The sequence below is a fragment of the Octopus sinensis genome, linkage group LG11 (assembly GCF_006345805.1).
Source record: "Octopus sinensis linkage group LG11, ASM634580v1, whole genome shotgun sequence".
Classification (NCBI taxonomy): domain Eukaryota; kingdom Metazoa; phylum Mollusca; class Cephalopoda; order Octopoda; family Octopodidae; genus Octopus; species Octopus sinensis.
The window spans coordinates 57,025,887-57,044,987 of NC_043007.1; the positions used below are offsets into that span (position 1 = coordinate 57,025,887).

General features: G+C 39.8%; 1 protein-coding gene across 6 annotated transcripts in view; it reads left to right on the forward strand.

Moving 5' to 3' along the window:
* LOC115217412 (serine-rich adhesin for platelets) overlaps positions 1-19,101 on the forward strand; it is a 137,981-nt gene that overhangs the window by 85,169 nt on the left and 33,711 nt on the right. Inside the window, exon 1 of one of the 6 annotated variants that reach the window (XM_029787105.2) lies at positions 12,162-12,319. The exons of 4 other annotated variants lie outside the window; for them this stretch is intronic. In XM_029787105.2, coding sequence (XP_029642965.1) covers positions 12,314-12,319 — 6 coding nt within the window. In that variant the 5' untranslated portion in view covers positions 12,162-12,313. Of the gene's footprint in view, positions 1-12,161; positions 12,320-19,006; positions 19,031-19,101 lie in introns of those variants that run through there. One more of the 6 variants, XM_036507510.1, reaches the window with a different exon arrangement.

Here is a 19,101-nt window from a genome sequence, read left to right on the forward strand (position 1 = left end):
CGGGCACTGGACGAGTGCGTGCAAAACGGTTTCGTCGTCCTGGCAACACTGTGGGCAGGCCCGGCTGACGGCACTTCCGTGCCGGTAGAGTTTATCCCGAACAGGCAGACCCCTCGGTAGCACTGCCAGGAGAGCGACCTCTGGAAATTATCCATTGGCCCCGGCCCGAAAGTCCTCCCGAACAGACCGCTCAGTTCGTTATCGTCAACGCCTAGAGTTTCCCCGAGAACGTCGTCGCATTTTTCCTCCACTAACCCTCTATAGAACGCTAGAGTGGAACTAAACCGATCGCATTGCCCGTCTGGCGGAGGGCGGAGAGAGCTTGACGGCACTCGAGGTGCCAAGCGCCCTTTCTCGGTCTACGTTTGATCCAGGTCTGCAGCTCTGTCAAAGGGACGAGCTGCGGAAAGTCGCGTCTGACAAAAGACGACCACACCTGTTGACCGTCCAGGAAACGCTTGAGATGCCGCAGCCTGAGCGCATGTCTACGCATCAGTAACCACGGCATGCCAAGGCCTCCGTTCAGCGGTCGTTGACAGCAGATGGATCGCCTGACCAGTGGCACCTGACCAGTGGCACCTGACCAGTGGCACCTGACCCTTCCACAAAAAGTCGAAGAGCAGGCGTACCAGCTTGGCCAACCAGCGGTCGGGACAAGGGACGACGGTCAAGCGGTAATAGATGACGGATGCGATGTACGCATTCGCCACCTCCGCTCGACCTTTCAGGGACAGCTTCCTCTCGGGCCATTTCTGGGTGAGACGTGCCACCCTGCTCATCACCTCTTCCCAGTTTTTATCCACCTGGAGGTCCGGACCGAACCAGACCCCGAGCAGTTTAACGGGTCCGTCTGTCCAGCGCCCTACGACGCTGTTGGACGGCATGGGCTTGCCTCTCCAGGTGCCCAGTTGCAAGCCCACAGACTTTTCCGCGTTAATCTTTGCCCCTGTCACCGCTTCGTACTCGTTTAGTGTCTCGCCAGTCAGGCCAATGTGCCTGTGGCTCGACACCATCACGGTGACGTCGTCGGCATAGGCAGACACGCTGTTTCCGCCTCCTAGATCGCGCGGCATACCCCTCAAAGCCTCCAACTTGCGCAGTAATGGCTCGAGAGTCAATATGTACAAGAGGGAGGAGAGATGTCAAACGGTTCCGAAAGGTGACCGTTCATCCGTATCACCGAGCAGATGTTGCCGTATAAAGCAGCCATCCACCCGCGGAAGACTGGACCGAAGCCGGCTGCCAGGTACCGATGGTCGACCCTATCGAAGGCTTTACTCTGATCTAAGTTGATGAAAGCCCCACCCGCGCCAGCGTCGTTACCCACCCTCTCTATGATGTAGCGCATGAGATGGAGGTTGTCGTGTATCGACCTGGTCGACACGGCGCATGTCTGCGTCTTGCCAACCAGCTTGTCCACGACAAGCGCCAATCTCTTGGCTAGCACCTTGGCCAAAATCTTCAACTCTGCATTGAGCAGAGTGATGGGCCGAAAATTCCCTATAACGTCCCCCTTGTTTGGGTCCTTTTTTAGCAAAGCCACCACCCCTCGACAGACAAAAGCAGGAATTCTCCCGTTTTGCTGCCAGTTGCAGTAGACGTTTGCCAACAGGCCCGCAAACAAGTCTGGCATTGAAGTGTAAAGCTCGTAGGGCAGACCATCCAAACCCGGCGATCTACCTCTCGTGCAACTCTTCATTGCTTCCTCTACTTCCCAGGTAGATATCGGTCCTTCGCAGCACTCTGCCTCGCTGTTCGAGAGCCGCGGTAGGCCGTTTAGGTACACACCGAAGTCTGCACCGTTGGTGTCCGTTCTACAGCTCGTCGTTCCAAACAGTTGAGCAAAATACCGCTGAAACACCGCACACATCTGCTTCGGTTCGGTAACCTCGCGCCCGTTCTGGTCCACCAAAGACCGAATGGTTGCTTTGTTGCCTCGCTTCGCGTCCGCCACGCGGGCCCATCGAGCGGCTCTAGTCCCCTCCCCGCTTAGCGAACGTGCCTTAGCTCTGACAACGCAGCCTTCGTGTTTGGCGTCAAAGTGTTGGTCGAGGGCCAACCTTGCCACCAACACGTCGGTCGCGATGCCAGTCTTAAGAGCCTCGTCTAGTTTCTTAACTAAATCCCGCTCTCTCTTCCTACGTTCAATAGCTAGAGTCTTACTAAGCCTAATAGACTCCACTCTAATTGCTCTCTTGAGGGCAAACCACCAGTTGTTGTTGATGATTGCCCCCGTGAGCGCCCGCTTAACTAGTAAACTAATCCGGTCTCTGTAAGCTTTGCACGCCGTTAACGACGCGTTCAGCTTCCAGTAGCCGAGTCCCTGTCTATGCAGCCTATCTAAGTCGACCGTACACGAATTTGTGGTCCGTGTAGTCGACTAGGTGGAATTGTGGACACCCGATGCTGTCCTTATCCGCTGGCCTACAGAACATTCTATCTAAGTACGATCTAGACGACCCGATGCGATTGGTCCAAGTCCACATTGGCACATTCGGGTTGTCTAGTCGGCGAGGCTCTTGCACCCCCCTCTCCTATCAGACGCTACCCTGCCCACCCGATCGAAACGTTCGTCTAAGACAGCGTTCCAATCCCCAACTAGCACTAGAGTGCGTGACGTTCCCAGGAAAACTTCCAGACGTTTAAAATAATCCGACTGCCCTGCTCCTGTCGGAGCGTAGGCAGCCAGCAGTCTGAAAGCACCGCCGTCACTACCGTCTACGTCGAGGACCACCAACTTACCTTCCGGATCCAGGAAGACTGTCCTTATTTTCAAGTCCAGGCCCTTCCGAAACAACACCGCAGTACCACCACCGCCCGCTCCCGGCCGACACGGAGATAGAAAGATCTCGTATCCGCCGAAAAGAGCTGCGAGTGCCTGCGGGTCGGAGAGCCTGGTTTCACTAATGGCTGCTACATCCACATCATGAAACCTCAGGTCGTTTAACAGGTGACCCTGTTTCCAAGGTGACCCGAGGCCTCTCGCATTCAAGCAACTGATTCTAAGTTTTGCCATGTTTCAAAGGTGGGAAAGAAAAAAAAATAAAAGGAGAAAAAGGCTCTACTTACTGTTGTTGTTGGTGGGGGTGGCTCCCTTGTGCTTTTGCACGGGTGCTTCCACGATATTTTTATAAAGTTTCTTTGAGAAACTTTTCCCTAGTGATCCGACATCGTTAGGGAATATTTGTTTTATGTCACTGTATGTTTTTGAGTTAATTTTGATTGTGAGAATGTGTGCTGGTGGTGTGTTGTGTGCTGGAATTATGAAATCTGTAATGTTTGTACTTGTGTTGTCTTTTAGGTATGCAACAAGTTTTTCATTTTTTGTGTTTATTGCTGTAATCGTGTCTGTGTATGTTGGTGTGTGTGGAAGTGGCAGTAGTGGTGTCGAAAGTGTTGTTGTTTGTTGTTGTGAGTGTGTGTTGTTGTTGTTGTTGATGTTGGGAAGCACTATTTGTTCGTGCTTCCCCTGTGTGTCCTTTTGTTTTTTCCTCCTTTTCTTCTTTGGAGGCACTGTATGCCATTCCCCTTTCTCGGTATCAGTGCTCGCACAATCCGAGCTGTCCTGATCCAGAAAGGGAATGGCTGTCGGGTCCGCTTCATCAGCAGGGCGAAAAAATTTTGTTGGTTCTGCTGGTAGCGGTGGTGTTGCTGTGTCTTTTGGTAATGGTGACGGTGTTGGTGTTTCTTCTTCTTGTTTTTTTGTTGTTGTTTTTCTTGGTGCTGGGGTTGGTGTTGGTTTGGTGGTTGTTGTTGGAGGTGGTGTCGTTCGTCGTGGTGGTGGTGATGGTGTTGGTGGTGTGGCAGTCTTTGGTGTAACTTGCTGTTGTTGTTTCTGTTGTTGTTGTTGCTGCTGCTGCTGCCTCTTGCCGTATGTCTCCATTCTTTTTTTGTGAATGGGGCAGTCCTTCTTAAGGTGGTTTTCGCTACTGCAGAGGTAACATTTTGGCTTTCGCCCCTCTACAGTAACGTGCAGCCTGGTTCCGTCTGGTAAATTAACCGAGTCAGGTATGGCATTAATGTTTTCCTGCTAGATTTGTACCAGCAGTTGAACACCCATACCTGACCAGTCCTTCTCTCTCACCCTTCGTACATCTAGAATAGTGGCAGTGTCCTCTATGTCATAGAGGACAGCCGCCACCAGCCATGATATACTGAGTTCGGGAGGCATTATATCAATTTTAATTTTTTGCACTCTCCGCCCAAGGTATGATGGGACCAGAAACAAATTTTCATTTTGCAAGGGCGAAATGGCATGCGCCCTTGCATCATCTTCCGTTGGGAAGCGAACCTCCACGGTCCCGTAACGCTTCCCTCTTGTGACACAGCTCTTTTTGGCCCATATGGGTTTAAGAGCTATTTCCAATTGTTGGGGTGTTGCATTTGTTACCTTTTTGTTTTTCTTATCGAAAACTTTGTAAATTACTGTTTTTTTATTTGTTTCGTTTATGAGTTTTTGAAGTGTATTGAGGAAACACTGTTTCCCTCTTTTCTCAACAACTCTTTTGCGGATTTTATTTCATTTATTGTAACTTTTACTTCCTCCGAGTTTTCTTTCGTGATGGAGGCAAAATTGCTATGGTGGCTTGTTGTGTTGTTGCTGGTAGTTGTGTCGGTGTGGCTGCTTTTTATTTTCTTTTCTTCTTTTTCCGGTACTGTTGCACTGATGGAAGGAAGAGAAAGAACATCTTTCTTGACGTCAAAGATGACGCCATCTTTGTTGATTTTCGTTGCAACGGTCTTTCCTCCGTCCTTCTCCACTACTGGGACGCTGGTAGAGGGAAGAGGAGGGAAATCTTCGAAGACGTCAAAAGTGACGCCTTCGTTTTCATTTTCATTTGGAACGTTTTGTTTTCCAGCACGTTCCATCCGAATATTTTCTTTGCCTTTTAAGGCACGAAATGGGCGGTTCGGAGCCGCTAATGAAATTTTTTCGTGTGGTGGGGGTAAAGCTTGAAGGAGAGAACAGCCAGTTCTTTTCATAGCCATTTTGAAAATTTGTGAGTGAAATGTATGCAAAAGTCAAATATGAAACAGTGATTTTACTCCCAATGGGGTAAAATTTTGCCTAGCCAACTAGCTCTGCTAGAAGTTAGTTAGCTTGGTCACACAAATATCGAAAAATATAAAAACTTTTCACAGGATTTCCAACAAAATTTGCAGAAAACTTACGGAGCAGCTTCACACACGTCCGTCTTCTCGGAAAGAAATAATAATAATAATAATAATAATTTGAAGTAATCTCAAAGATTAACTACTCATTCAATTATATTTCGCCTTGAACGTCTTCGACTGTTTGCGACGAAAAGATACAAACGAAGGCCATCCTCCATGTTAATACACAACCGCATAAAACGTCGTGCGTTGACAGTATTCAGTATTTGTATCTACGAAAAATCAACGGAAAGGAAATCACTCTCAACATATTTGGTTCATAAAAATCATTTGACAAAATATTTGAAAAGAATTGAACGCCTGAACCATCACTACAAGAAACTTGAAACCAGTTATGAATTCTAGCTCAAGAGAGAGGAAATAATCCCTTCAAATCAGTATTTGATGGGTTTTTAAAGTGTATATTATACAGTGCTTTTTGAAACGGCAATACCGTTTGGCTGGATCAATTAATTTCTGCAGAAAATTCCTGAGTGCTTTCTAAATAATTGAACATGCCAAAATGTAGAAGTCACCACTTGTGCTGGGGCTATTTCTAGCGTCGGAAGTCAACAGTTGTACATAGAAGACGACGAAATTTGTTGAGATTTTTACTAACAAACTTTTATTCTTATCGCACACATGAGACAAATATTGTGGTTACTACAAACGACAAGTGTTGAGAGAGCTTGGATGTTATTGTTCTTGGTGTAATTGTAATAGAAGTAAAAAATTAACAGCTAGTCGTTGTATTGTTGTCGATAGTTCGTTATGTTGATGTGAGTCCGGTTCAGCCGCTGCCAGTGTCTGTTCGCCGTCCGCCTGCCGTCTCGTTTCATGCTCTCTCTTTCTCTCTCTCTCTGCTACACCCGAAAGCTCTTTGGCTGATGGTTGCGTGTGAGTCGATTTATACTGATTGATGGGCTCAGAAAGGAGCGTGCTAAAAGTTGAAATTGTCACTGAGGCCTATTCCACGTGAAGTAGTCATTGGTCAGATTTTGTTTATCATGTGGGTAATATTCTTTCCACTCGAAATCGTGACTGATCAGATTTTGTTGATAACGTGGGTAAAATTCCAGCGAATCGCGACATCGGGTCATTGCTGAATATTCCTGCAACATTGACGCTTCACCTTTGTAACGTGATGAGTTTACTTAACGAAGCCGCTGCTCACACTGAATTATATAGCATGTCTTAAAACCTTCGAGATGAACTTGGCCATCAAGTGTAGAATGTCTTTGTAACAAACACAAAGTAAACCAGTCACACATACAACAGTGACAGAACACGAACAATCAACCAATTGGTTAGCCATCCTGTACACTAACCGCTTGGCCAATATATTGTTTCCAACAGAAATAAGAATTTATAGAATTGAAAACAAAAGAAAGAAAATCATGAAAGAAGAATCGGTGATTTTTCAGCATGTGTTCGGATGGAATGGTAAGGCCAATGTAGAGGTTATTTGTTTCTGATCTGGTTGGATGAGAATCTCGGTTGAGTATGGTGATGGTAGTAATGATTATGTTGGTGACAGTGGTGATTGTGATGAAGACGGCAGTGCTGATGTGTTGGTGATTGTGATGATAGTAATGGCGACTGAGTGATGATGATGGTGATGGCAATAATGATGATGACGGTGGCTATGGTGATGTTGGGACGATGAGGTTAATGGTGATGGTGGCCATAGTGGTATGGTAATTTTTATGCGACGGTAGTGATGATAATTGTAATGTTCTTCAGGGCTTTTGATGATGATGACAATGATGATGATAGTGGTGGGGTGGTGGCAGCGGCAGTAGAAGAAAGAAGACTTGCAAATGTCACACATACGTTGCTTTGCACTTCAGTACCGTTATTAATTCATTGAGTTGTTGTTTCGTCGAGTTAATTAATTAATTGGAAATATAGACATACAATTGAACTGATAAAGATTAGCGAGTTGGAACTTACACAGCGAATGTTAGAAAACAGATGTTCGTTATCCATGATGACAGTCGTGGTAACTACTACTACTACTACTACTACTACTACTACTACTACAGATAGCAGTGATGGTATGTCATAATGGTAATTAAGAAATAGATAAAAGTTGGAGACGAGAAAGTAGTTAAGTAGAGGAGGGGTGCAAATGATGTTTTTTACTGTATTTTTGACTTTGAGACAAAATATATTTCTTACAAGTGTTCTCTACCCCTCAGAATGCCTTTCCTAAATGCATTAAAAGCGTTATGATATAATTTGATCTCTATTTCAGAAAATTATCGCCGTTCTCTTGGAGGATATAAATGACAAATTTTGATGGGGCAAAATGAGTAACCCAAGATAAGGTAAATTTGCCGTTCCAGTTCTCTAGAAAGCTGGCTCATATACATCAATATCCATCCCTAGACATCAGAAAGACCAGAAGTGCAAAAGCAATTTTAAATATCAAGGTCAAATGGAAGAGGGTCGGGAAAAATAGTACATGATATGAAATTAACGAAACTCGATTAAATAAAAATAGAACTCAACATATAATATCAATAGCTTCTTCACGATCTGGCGAAATGTCCCTTTCGTTGTATATTTACTAATTATGCAATTAAAAAGAAGAAATTATTGAAATTAGACATTACTCATTTTACCCCATTTTAGACATGTTTTGAAACTTGAGAATTATCAAACTAGACATTAGTGTGGGGGAAAATTAACTTAGAATCCAACAGAGAAGAGAATATTGATTGTTGATAGTTTATTAGCAGCCTCAATTACAATCGGATCAAAGGTGAGGAAAAAGTTTTTTTGAGAATAGAGGATCTTCCACCTGACTATGTTTTGGACCCTCTCAACTTCAACAACAACTATGCTGACCAATTTTTATTCCTAAAGATGATGCAGCAGTTCAAAATAATGATACAATACTTGCAATATAATAATTTCAAATGGGTAGGGAGAAATTAACGAGAAATCAGAAGCAACTCATTTTGCTCCCTCGCCTATTTTGCCTGTCATGGGAAATGTAGATATTTTAAACTCGGCACTTCACATAACTGTGTGGTCAGTGGCGGAGCTAATAGGGGAGCAAGGAGAGCGACGGCTCCTTTACCTCTAAGCACATTTTTCGAAATTGGTGCCTTCTCGACATTTTTAAAACTATTCAGGCTAAAACATTTTTAAGGATTTAAGGATTTAAGGCGCCAATTGTGAGATAAAATGTTGAGAAGGCGCCATTGTGCGATAAAAGTCAAATTCTTTGTTAATCGTATGGCCCTGAAAGAACTTTCTAGAGTCATTACTTTATTTGATCAACCTCTTGTGTTTTCGAACTGTCTCCTGTGATGTGTTGGTGACCGCTGACATCTGAAGAATCAAAACAAACCTTGACTTTATAACCTCTCGACACTGAGGCGATCCCGCAGAGTTTCATCTTTTTCACGTTATACCTATATGAGTAGTTGCAAGTTTCATACATAATGGCATTTTTACTGAAACATGAAATTAATGAATGTGGAATACATTTACATATGTAACGGTAAAGCTTACCAGTTGTAAGCGATGAAAGATATGTTGTTATAATTGCATACTGTAGGATGAACAATGCATGAAGTTTTAAGAAAGTATTTACCGATACGTTACAATACGTTGCCTCGACTGGCAGGTTATGATAAATCTAAAAGTATACTAAATAAAGTTTGTGTTTGGGTTCTCTTCATTGTTTACTAGTGGTTACAGAGAGAAATAGAATGATGTTGTAAGAGAACAGAATTAGAGCTAGTGAGAGTTGTAGACTGTGGGACGTTGTCTCACAGTTGCTGACAGTAAACTTCATTTCTCCCTCTGACCAATGTTCTAGCTGGTCAGCCAGACTTCGTTGAGTCGTCACCGACTGTGACTAACTGATTTTTGCTTGGGGTGTGCTTGCTTTTATAACGACACAGAAGGATAGATATATCATTGAGAACACTAGATTTAGTTGGTGGTCTTGTTATCTCTATTCTAGCTTTTGATGAAGTAGAAGAGGTTAGAAAGGGTCAAGTGGTGAAGACATTATTTCGGCCTAGCTAAAGGCATCTAGAAAATGTAAAACTGCTGTCAGAGAAAAACCATTGTTCCACCGTGGGAAAAGTCCTGTTGCAGGGTTAATTTAAATTTGGCTATGGTGGATCGAATCCACTTCATGCTTGCAAGATCCACTACATATATATTGTAACTAATGAAACATCTCGCGTAATGTAAGAAAAATGAGTTGAAAATTGTTAGGTATGTGTCACGGCGCCTTTTCTTATGTGCTCGTTACCCCCAACTTTAGAACATTGCTACGCCTCTGCGTCTGGTTAACAAGTTCAGTTCGCAACTATATGGTTTCTCTTAATGGCATAGTATCTTGGCAAATGTATATATTTAACTAATAAGTCTTGTGATTGGAACTTACTACATGGGAGCTGCAAAGGTTTTTCTTTTTCTTGTTTTCCTTATTTTTTTTATTAAATATAAATTTAGCTTTAAAAATTGGTTATTGGTTACAGAATTTTATCTTTGTGGCCAGAGTAACTGCAATCGAACTGGCTTGATTTCTAAACTTCTTTCAGGGAGGATGATAGAAGAGAGAAGGGCAGAGAGTCAATGATAGAGGAGAAAAGAGAGGGGAAGGTTAATGTCAAATTTAGAGTAAGAGAGAGGATCTATGACAGTTATGAGTAACTTACGAACCGCGAGGCTTACTAAATGGCGTCTAACGAAAAATTACCGTCAATATCATTCATGGTGTGGTCCACCTAATGATGCGGCCTGATTCTCGAAAAAGATTACCCATGCCTAATGTTCGAGATATATTAGTGACTTAGTCAGAGACAATTTGGCTCTCTTCTCATTAGCCCGATAGAAAATTAAGGAAGCGAAAGAAAATAATTAATCTATGACTGTGTGGCAAGTAGCTTGCTTACCAACCACATAGTTCCGGGTTCTGATACCACTGCGTGGTACCTTGGGCAAATGCCTTCTACTATAGCCTCGGGCCGTCCCAAGCCTTGTGAGTGGATTTGGAAGACGGAAACTGAAAGAAGACCGTTGTATATATATATATACTCTTTACTCTTTTACTTATTTCAGTCATTTGACTGCGGCCATGCTGGAGCACCGCCTTTAGTCGAGCAAATCGACCCCAGGGCTTATTCTTTGTAAGCCCAGTACTTATTATATCGTTATCTTTTTGCCGAACCGCTAAGTGACGGGGACGTAAACACACCAGCATCAGTTGTCAAGCAATGCTAGGGGGACAAACAGACACACACACACACATATACATATATACGACAGGCTTCTTTCAGTTTCCGTCTACCAAATCCACTCACAAGGCATTGGTCGGCCCGGGGCTATAGCAGAAGACACTTACCCAAGATGCCACGCAGTGGGACTGAACCCGGAACCATGTGGTTGGTTAGCAAGCTACTTACCACACAGCCACTCCATAATTTAAAATAATGAGGGTAAAAATTGAATATTAATTTGATTAATATCAATTTAAAACCAGTGGTCTAGCATATAGAAAAATCTGAAGATTCAGAAAAATTATATTACATACATATAAGAGGGACGACCACCAAATGGACATCCCTACGTACTAATGTGTCCATGCGATTCGAGTTGGCTACAGAAACAATAACCCCGCTGTTACTATTATTTAAAGAATGGTTAGTATTAACAAAATATATATGATATATATTATATAAAAAAATTAGAAAAAAAACAACCTTTTATCAATTCAAAATGAACAATTAAATTACACCATCTAGAAAATTACATATAATAGAAATATTAAAATTAAAATAACAATAAAAATCAATGATTAAGTAAATTGCAAAAAAATAATAAAACGTATATAATTGGTTTTATTATTTTTTTTTCAATTTACTTAATCATTGATATTTTATTGTTATTTTAATTTGAATATTCCTATTATACGTAATTTTCTAGATGGTGTAATTTAATTGTTCATTTTGAATTGATAAAAGGTTGTTTTTTTTCTAATTTTTTATATATATATATTATATTGTGTGAAATTTGATTTAGTATTTCTAAATTGAATTTTTTCCCCTGTAAGTTTGGATTTATATTCCCTCAAATAATTATTATATGTATATTATATATATATATATATATATGTATATATATGCATGTATGCGTGTGTGTGCCTGTGTTTGCCCCCCACCGCCCAGCGCTTGACAACCGATGTTAGTGTGTTTACGTCTCCGTAACTTAGCGGTTCGGCAAAATTTACCGATAGAATAAGTACTAGGCTTACAAAGAATAAGTCCTGGGGGTGCTAATTCTTCGACTAAAGGCGGTACTCCAGCATGGCTAAAGTAAAATGACTGAAAGAAATGAAAGAATATCTAAAAACAAATGAAAGAAATTAGTACAAGGTCTTTGAAAGACAAATGATGGGGAGAAAAACGAAATAGAAAGAAAAAAGAGGAATGGAAAATAAGGAAAGAGAGCGAAAAGATTGATAAAAAGGCGTAATATATAGGGAAGCTGAAGCGAAAACCCAATGAAAAGGGAAGAAATGAGAGTGAGGAATGAAAGAGACAGAGAGAGTGAGATTAACGATGAGACCATGAAAAAGACGTAAAAGAAATAATGAACTTTTTTCTTTTCTCTTTCTTCCTTACGAATGGTTTCAGTACAGTTTTAACAGAAAGATTTAGAAGTATCAGAAGAAAGTTCTCCGGTAATTTTTTTTCATGTAAATAAATGTTTATGTTCACTTAAGAATTTGCCAGCAAAATCTTATAAAATAACAATGTTCTAAAAGATGTACATGTTTATGTGTTATATATATGAAAATAAAGAAAGCAGTAGAATAGTAAAACGTAGACAAAAAGGATGAAAGAGAACGGGAAGATGAAAAGGAGAATAAAACAGCGAGAATGTTCTACTCGCTCTTTCTCAATGACTTTTCTTGTTTAACAGCGAATGCGAAATCAACAGAAAATGTGGGAAAAAAAGAAGAAATTTAAGAGAAATAAATAGAACGAAGAATAATTTCATACGAAACTACTGTCGGTGTGGGAAATAACTCTGCTATAATGTGGATATGGCATTAAGCGTTACTATAGCAACCTTTGTGTGCAGCTAAACGTCAAGCCGTCAGTTTTGTTTGTCGTTACTCAACATTATGACTGTAAGTTCTACCAACGTTTCAAATTGTCATGACAAACGTATTAGCGTAAAGTTAAGTTAGTCTAAAATTATCATTGGTACAGAGCCCAGTTAACTAAGATGTGTAGAAAATGGTGCCCATCTTACTCCTTCAATTAGTGGGTATTAACGTTTTAAAAGGCGGCGAGCTGGCAGAAACGTTAGCACGCCGGGCAAAATGCTTAGCAGTATTTCGTCTGCCGCTACATTCTGAGTTCAAATTCCGCCGAGGTCGACTTTGCCTGTCATCCTTTCGGGGTCGATAAATTAAGTACCAGTTACGAACTGGGGTCGATATAATGACTTAATCCGTTTGTCTGTCCTTGTTTGTCCTCTCTGTGTTTAGCCCCTTGTGGGTAGTAAAAAAATAGGTATTAACGGTTTAAAAAGAGAAATAAGTTAATGTATGGAACCCCCCCCCAGCTTTTCTGCTTTTATTCAGTACCTTACATTAAGATATTACACACACACGTGTGTGTGTAACATTCATATATATATATATAATATATATATATATATATATATATATATATAATAACAATAATGATAATAATAATAATAATGATTTGGACAAATAAGTCTAAGTCAATTAAAGTGTTTAAATATTGAGTAGAGCAATGGCACAGTTTAGGCAACCTGTTGTCATCCACAGTCGTGATACACTTCTGCTGGATCTATTTCAGAAACTCCGCAGTGGCAGTTACAGTAATAATATTAATTAACAGGAGATGGATTTGGTATTAAATCTTTATTGGGTGACCCATCAGTCTGGGTCTCTTCAGGTACATTGATAAAGAAGTGTCACTAGAGATTCTTAGTGTCAGGTGGCTTGTTATATTCCTATCAAGTTAGTTAATGAATAAAAGTAAATAATATAGAAATGCAAAAAATTCAAATATGAACATGAACATCTTGCATTCCAGTTTAGATAAAATGACCGAATCAGCTTTCACTGTCATAACTGCTTAGAGAAAAAAGAAAGTAGGAGGAGAAAAGAGATTAATACTTAGACAAGTAGTTTTCTGTTTGTGCATATACATACATAGAGACAGAGGAACACAGACACAGATATATATATATATATATATAATATATATATATATATATGTATATATACATATACACATACATTACATATATAGCATCCTTTTACTCATTAATAAATATATATATATATCATCATCATCATCATCATCGTTTAACGTCCGTTTTCCGCGCTAGCATGGGTTGGACGGTTCGACCGGGGTCTGGGAAGCCAGGGGCTGCACCAGGCTCCAGTCTGATCTGGCAGAGTTTCTACAGCTGGATGCCCTTCCTAACGCCAACCACTTATGTATATATATACATAAGTATACACATATACATGAACACATACATGTAAGTACACATACGCATATATGCATATACACACATGCATATAGATGCATATAGATACATACAAAGACCCAAACACACACACATGAAGACAAGACACACATATGTAATTATACATTCACATACACATGCATACATATATAGATATATCTACATATACACAGCTGGGTTGTAAAATTATGTGTCTAAATACATGTTATTCGGATACAGTTCTTCTTTAGTATATGAGGTTTTAACTCAGGGGGATTAATCCGAGTTGTGGGTGTTAAGTTTGCATCAGTTAGGTATGGTTTTGATTATAGTATGTGAATGTGTGTTTAGCTGTATGCAAGTACCTGGGTAATTGTTCCATAAATCTGTTTATAATGTGCTCCTTTGTTAATTAACATAGAGAGTGACTCTTCAGAACATAGTGAGACATCTTTATCAATGTACCTGAAGAGACCCAGACTGAGGGATCAAAACATATGTTGTACCTAATAAAAGTCTAATAAGAAATCCATATCTTACTATTAATTGATATTATATATATATGTGTGCGCGCACACACACACATATATGTGCAGGCTTTGTAGTTGGGAGAGACTGAGTGGTGTGTTGTGTTCTTGAGCAAAACACTTCCTCTCACATTCCTCTGTGATCACTTTGATATCTGATACATGATGCACCATGCACATGTTCAGACAACGTTGTTTTGATTGAGAGAGTGAGCTAATCTGCAGCACAAGCATTTAATCATTATAAACAAATTGTTTGTGCAGCTCATTCGGTAAAAGCTGAATGTTTATACGTTGTCTTCGAAAGGAGAGTTCATCATGTATATATTTTTATATATATATTCTTTTATTCTTTTGTTTTTTCAGTCATTTGACTGTGGCCATGCTGGAGCACTGGCTTTAGTTGGACAAATCAACCCCAGCAGTTATTCTTTGCAAGCCTAGTACTTCTATTGGTCTTTTTTGCCAAACTGCTAAGTTACAGGACGTAAACACGCCAACGTCAGTTGTCAAATGATAATGGGGTGACAAACATAGACACACAAACATATACATATGTGTGTGTGTGTATATATATATATATCTCTATATAAACGGCAGTTTGTCTGTCTGTGTGTCTGTCAGGTTGTACCCTCACCCTGACCACGGCTTTCAACCGATTCTGATGAAACTTGACACACACATAGCCCAATGTCATAATTCAAAACTAACGCAGAGAAAATTTTGAAAAGTTCCCCCAGTTCTGAAAAACATCGATAAATTCGACATGGGGTCGAGAATCTAAGCTTTTTATATGCAACACATTTTCTGTTGTAGTTTTCGCAACTTGCAATCGATTTTCACCAAACTCATGGTGAAGCTTAATGTTACCCTAAGAAACTTAATTCTGATGTTAGTTTTCCATGCAATACCTTACTATCAGAAAAAATTGATAAAATCATGCCATTTTGGGAAATCGCGTTCAAATTCAAGATGAAATATTTTCGACACTATCTTTCACAAATTGGCAGGAATTTTTTTTTAAATTCACAGCGAGCATCATGTCTGCTCCAAGGAGCTATATGGCCCTTTTTATTCCAATAGAATACTTTATTACTGGAAAAAATCGGTTAATTAAATCATATGTGGCACACATAGCAAACCGATTTGTGTATTAAACACAAACCACAGACTGTCTAGGGGACGCAACTCAACCTTTTTAACTCTCTTGGGAGGCGCAATGATGTTTTCATGTTTTTGCCCAAAGGGACAGCTAGGAACATCGTATACACAGAAGTATTCGAGTGAAGAGAAGACATTGCAGCCTACACATGCGCCTTCGTTCCCTAAAGGGAAAGGACTAGATTGGGATTAGTCGTTGCCTACTAGGGGCTCTTACATACCCGGGCAACGCCGGGCTATGCTGCTAGTATATATATATATATATATATATATACACACACACACACACACACAACAGGATTCTTTCAGTTTCCGTTTACCAAATCCACTCACTTCAGTCAACTCAAGGCTATAGTAGAAGATACTTGCCCAAAGTGTCATGCAGTGGGACTGAACCTGGAACCATATAGTTGGGAAGCAATTTTCTTACCACACAGCCATACGTGTACCTATATATATATACACACACACACACAAATATAAAGAAATAAACAATTGTCTTATTCCTTTGTTATTTCATTTTCTTATTACTTGTCTCACACTTTGTTCTGAAACATACGCATATTGAGTTCTTCACTAGGTTAATGCCTAAGCGAAATAATATCTATATTTATATAGGTGCAAGTAGGACTGAGTATGTGGTATGAAGTTTGCTTCTCAACCACATGATTTCAGACGCAGTCCTGACTGCATGGGCGAGTATTTTCTACTATAGCTCCAGGCCAATCGAAGCCTTGTGAATGGATTTGCTAGACAAAAACTGAAAGACACCTGTCATGTATTGTGTGTGCGTGTGTCCTTGTCTTGACATTGTGATAGTTGTAAATAAGTGTCATCAACATGCAAGTGGTGTTGTGTCCCACATTTCCAATCATCCATGTACTGCTCAACACATTCTGCTGAAAACATGCAAGCATGAAACAGTGGACATTAAAATGATGATAGGGAAGCTTGGAGACAGGTATATCTAGCCAGGGAAGAAGCACTAAAGAAGAAGTTTGCCTATGTTCAGTAACATGAGGACCAAAGATTGCTAGACAGTGTGTGAGAGAAAATTGTGATGTCCTAGAAGCAATGTGTCCACATGGATGATGGTACACTTGCATTTAATGATTCTGCAAAGAAAGAGGCTTTAAAATGCCATTATGAAAGACTGTTGAACATGGAGAATGAATGGGAGGAGGAGAGTCTGCCAAATGTTGACACCAGAAAATATTCCGAAAATAATCTTAATCCTGAAAGGGAAGAAATTCTTATCGTTCGATTAGACACAATGAATTGACAACGAAAAAATGAGTTGTTTTTTTACAGTAAATGTTTCTATTTTTGCTTTTGTTAAACACAATATTTTAATCATTTATAAATATTTTTTTGTGGATGTGTAAGATCAAAAATGTAAGATGTTTGTACAGTAAGTATTTATATTTTAGCTTTCTTTAAACAGACAATATTTGAATTATTTTCAAGTGAATACCATTACAAAAATGTTTTTTTGGCCTATTTAAAAAATATTTTAAAGTGAAAATGACTTTAAAATTATGGTAAATATTTTGTAAAAGACCTGTTATAACCTCAGTGTGAAATAGTTTTTTCATGGGTTTTTCTCAAGTGCATTCAACATATCTCACCCCCAAAGATTTGGCAGCTATTTCTAGCATGCCCTGCTACCATGTAACAGCTATTTGCAATAAAGGACCTGAAATACCTGTTACGTGGTAGCAGGGCATGCAAGAAAAAGCAACCAAATATTTCCTTTTCTGGAGAAAGGAGCCATTTGCATGTGATTTCAATGTGACATTCATTGAAAGCATGCAAAATAACCCGGAAAAGAAAAAAAAACCATGAAACAAAACTCCATTGCTAGGAAAATCAGAGTTTCTCGGTGACCCAGCAGGTAGTCTAGTATATATATATGTATATATATATATATGAAATAATTACAGAGGTATATATATATATATATGAAATAATTACAGAGGTATATATATATATATATATATATATATATATATATATATGTGTATATATATAATGCACACACACTCAAGCTGTAGACATACATACATACATACATGCATGCATGGATATAGATATATATGTAGGTGTCAAGTTGGAGGTCAGGAATGGGACAAATTAACTCCCTTCTTATAATGCATTCTTGTTTCCATTGCCTACAAGGGGCTTAAGAGCTCTGGAAGTACTTTTTAACAAGTGATATGATATACCTGGCCTCCCCCTCTTATCTCAGTTCACTGGACCTCCCATCTCAGAGGTAAAATCTTACACAAAATTTGGCTATAATTGTAAATTATCTCAGTCTCCCATGTCTTCAATAGCTTAATTCTTAATTTTGGCAGATGAAGCTTTGTAGACAAAGACTTTGTCTGGCTGATCGTAATAGATGAGATACCAGACTACACACTACAGTGAAATTCATCACCCATTGTCACAAAATCTTTATCTTGTGGAACCAAGCTGGTTGTTGTGAATATGGTGGTGGTGATAAGTCTGATCGATCTCCATCTAAAATGCAATCGATGTCCTCCTAAAACAATTTACACAATGTTTTTTCATCTTTTTAAAATTTTCATTGCAAAACTTTCTGAACTTTTTCAGTTTTTCTATATTTAATTTTGATGTAACAGTGTATGAACTCCATTGATGGAAAACTAATCTCACTAATATTTATTCAAATCTATCTATAACAATGTAGATCAACACTGCAAGGATCACTCAACATCTCTTATTAACTTAGGTATATCCAAGGGGTCTTTAACAATAAGACTGCTAAAATTTTCACACCTAATGTGGATTTTCGACATTAATAGTGTGTTTGTATATAAATTACATTATACACTGCATACATCAATTTGAAATAGAAAAGTGAATCTGGCCCATATGATGGAACTTATATATCTATCATTTGCTGAATGGTAAGATACAATGTTTAAGTACTGTTAGTGTTTATGCTTGACTTGTCCCTCTCAGGGTGTTTGGGCTAAATTTGACAGTTGGCATAAAAAGAAAAGAAAACAATATCTTATCTAGAAATAAAGTATTTTAAAACACCAAAAAATATCAACTAGATTATGACTGGAGGAAAACCGTTTACTCAGAGTAGCCACCCTAAGCTTCTACTACAGCCACCAGATGGCTCCAGAACCTGGTGCATGCATTCCCCACTGTATCTCTGGGAAGGTCTTTGAACACCTCGGTGTTGTGGGCAGAGTTGGTTGGTGTCTTTCTCAACTGTGCCCCACACATGGTTCTGGGAATTAGGAAGCCAGAAATTGGGTCTGGAGAAGTCATAGAAATTCTTTGACAATCACTTCTGACTCTAGAGGTAAGGCAAGGAGCTGAATCCTGCTGTCATACATATGGCCTTCAAATAGTAACCCTTTCCAGCTAGGGATTGAGTACACTCTCTAACTGTTTCATACAGCCATCTGCATTGAGCTTGAGGCCCTGTTCAAACATACAGGCGTAAATTCTGGCAGACATAATAAGAATACTTGCAGTGTCCCTTCCTAGTGGTTACAGTTTCATAATTTCCCTTGCAGCTGTCCATGTCATATCTTACAGCCTTTACAGTGTTCACAAAGCCTTCAGCAGCAATCATGATGTTGGCATTTTGATATCTAACACAAATCCTGATGATAAAGGTAACTCTTTTCCAGCATAAAAGTAGCTTCCAGTCCTCCATGTCAACTAACTTTTTCTCAACTACAACTTT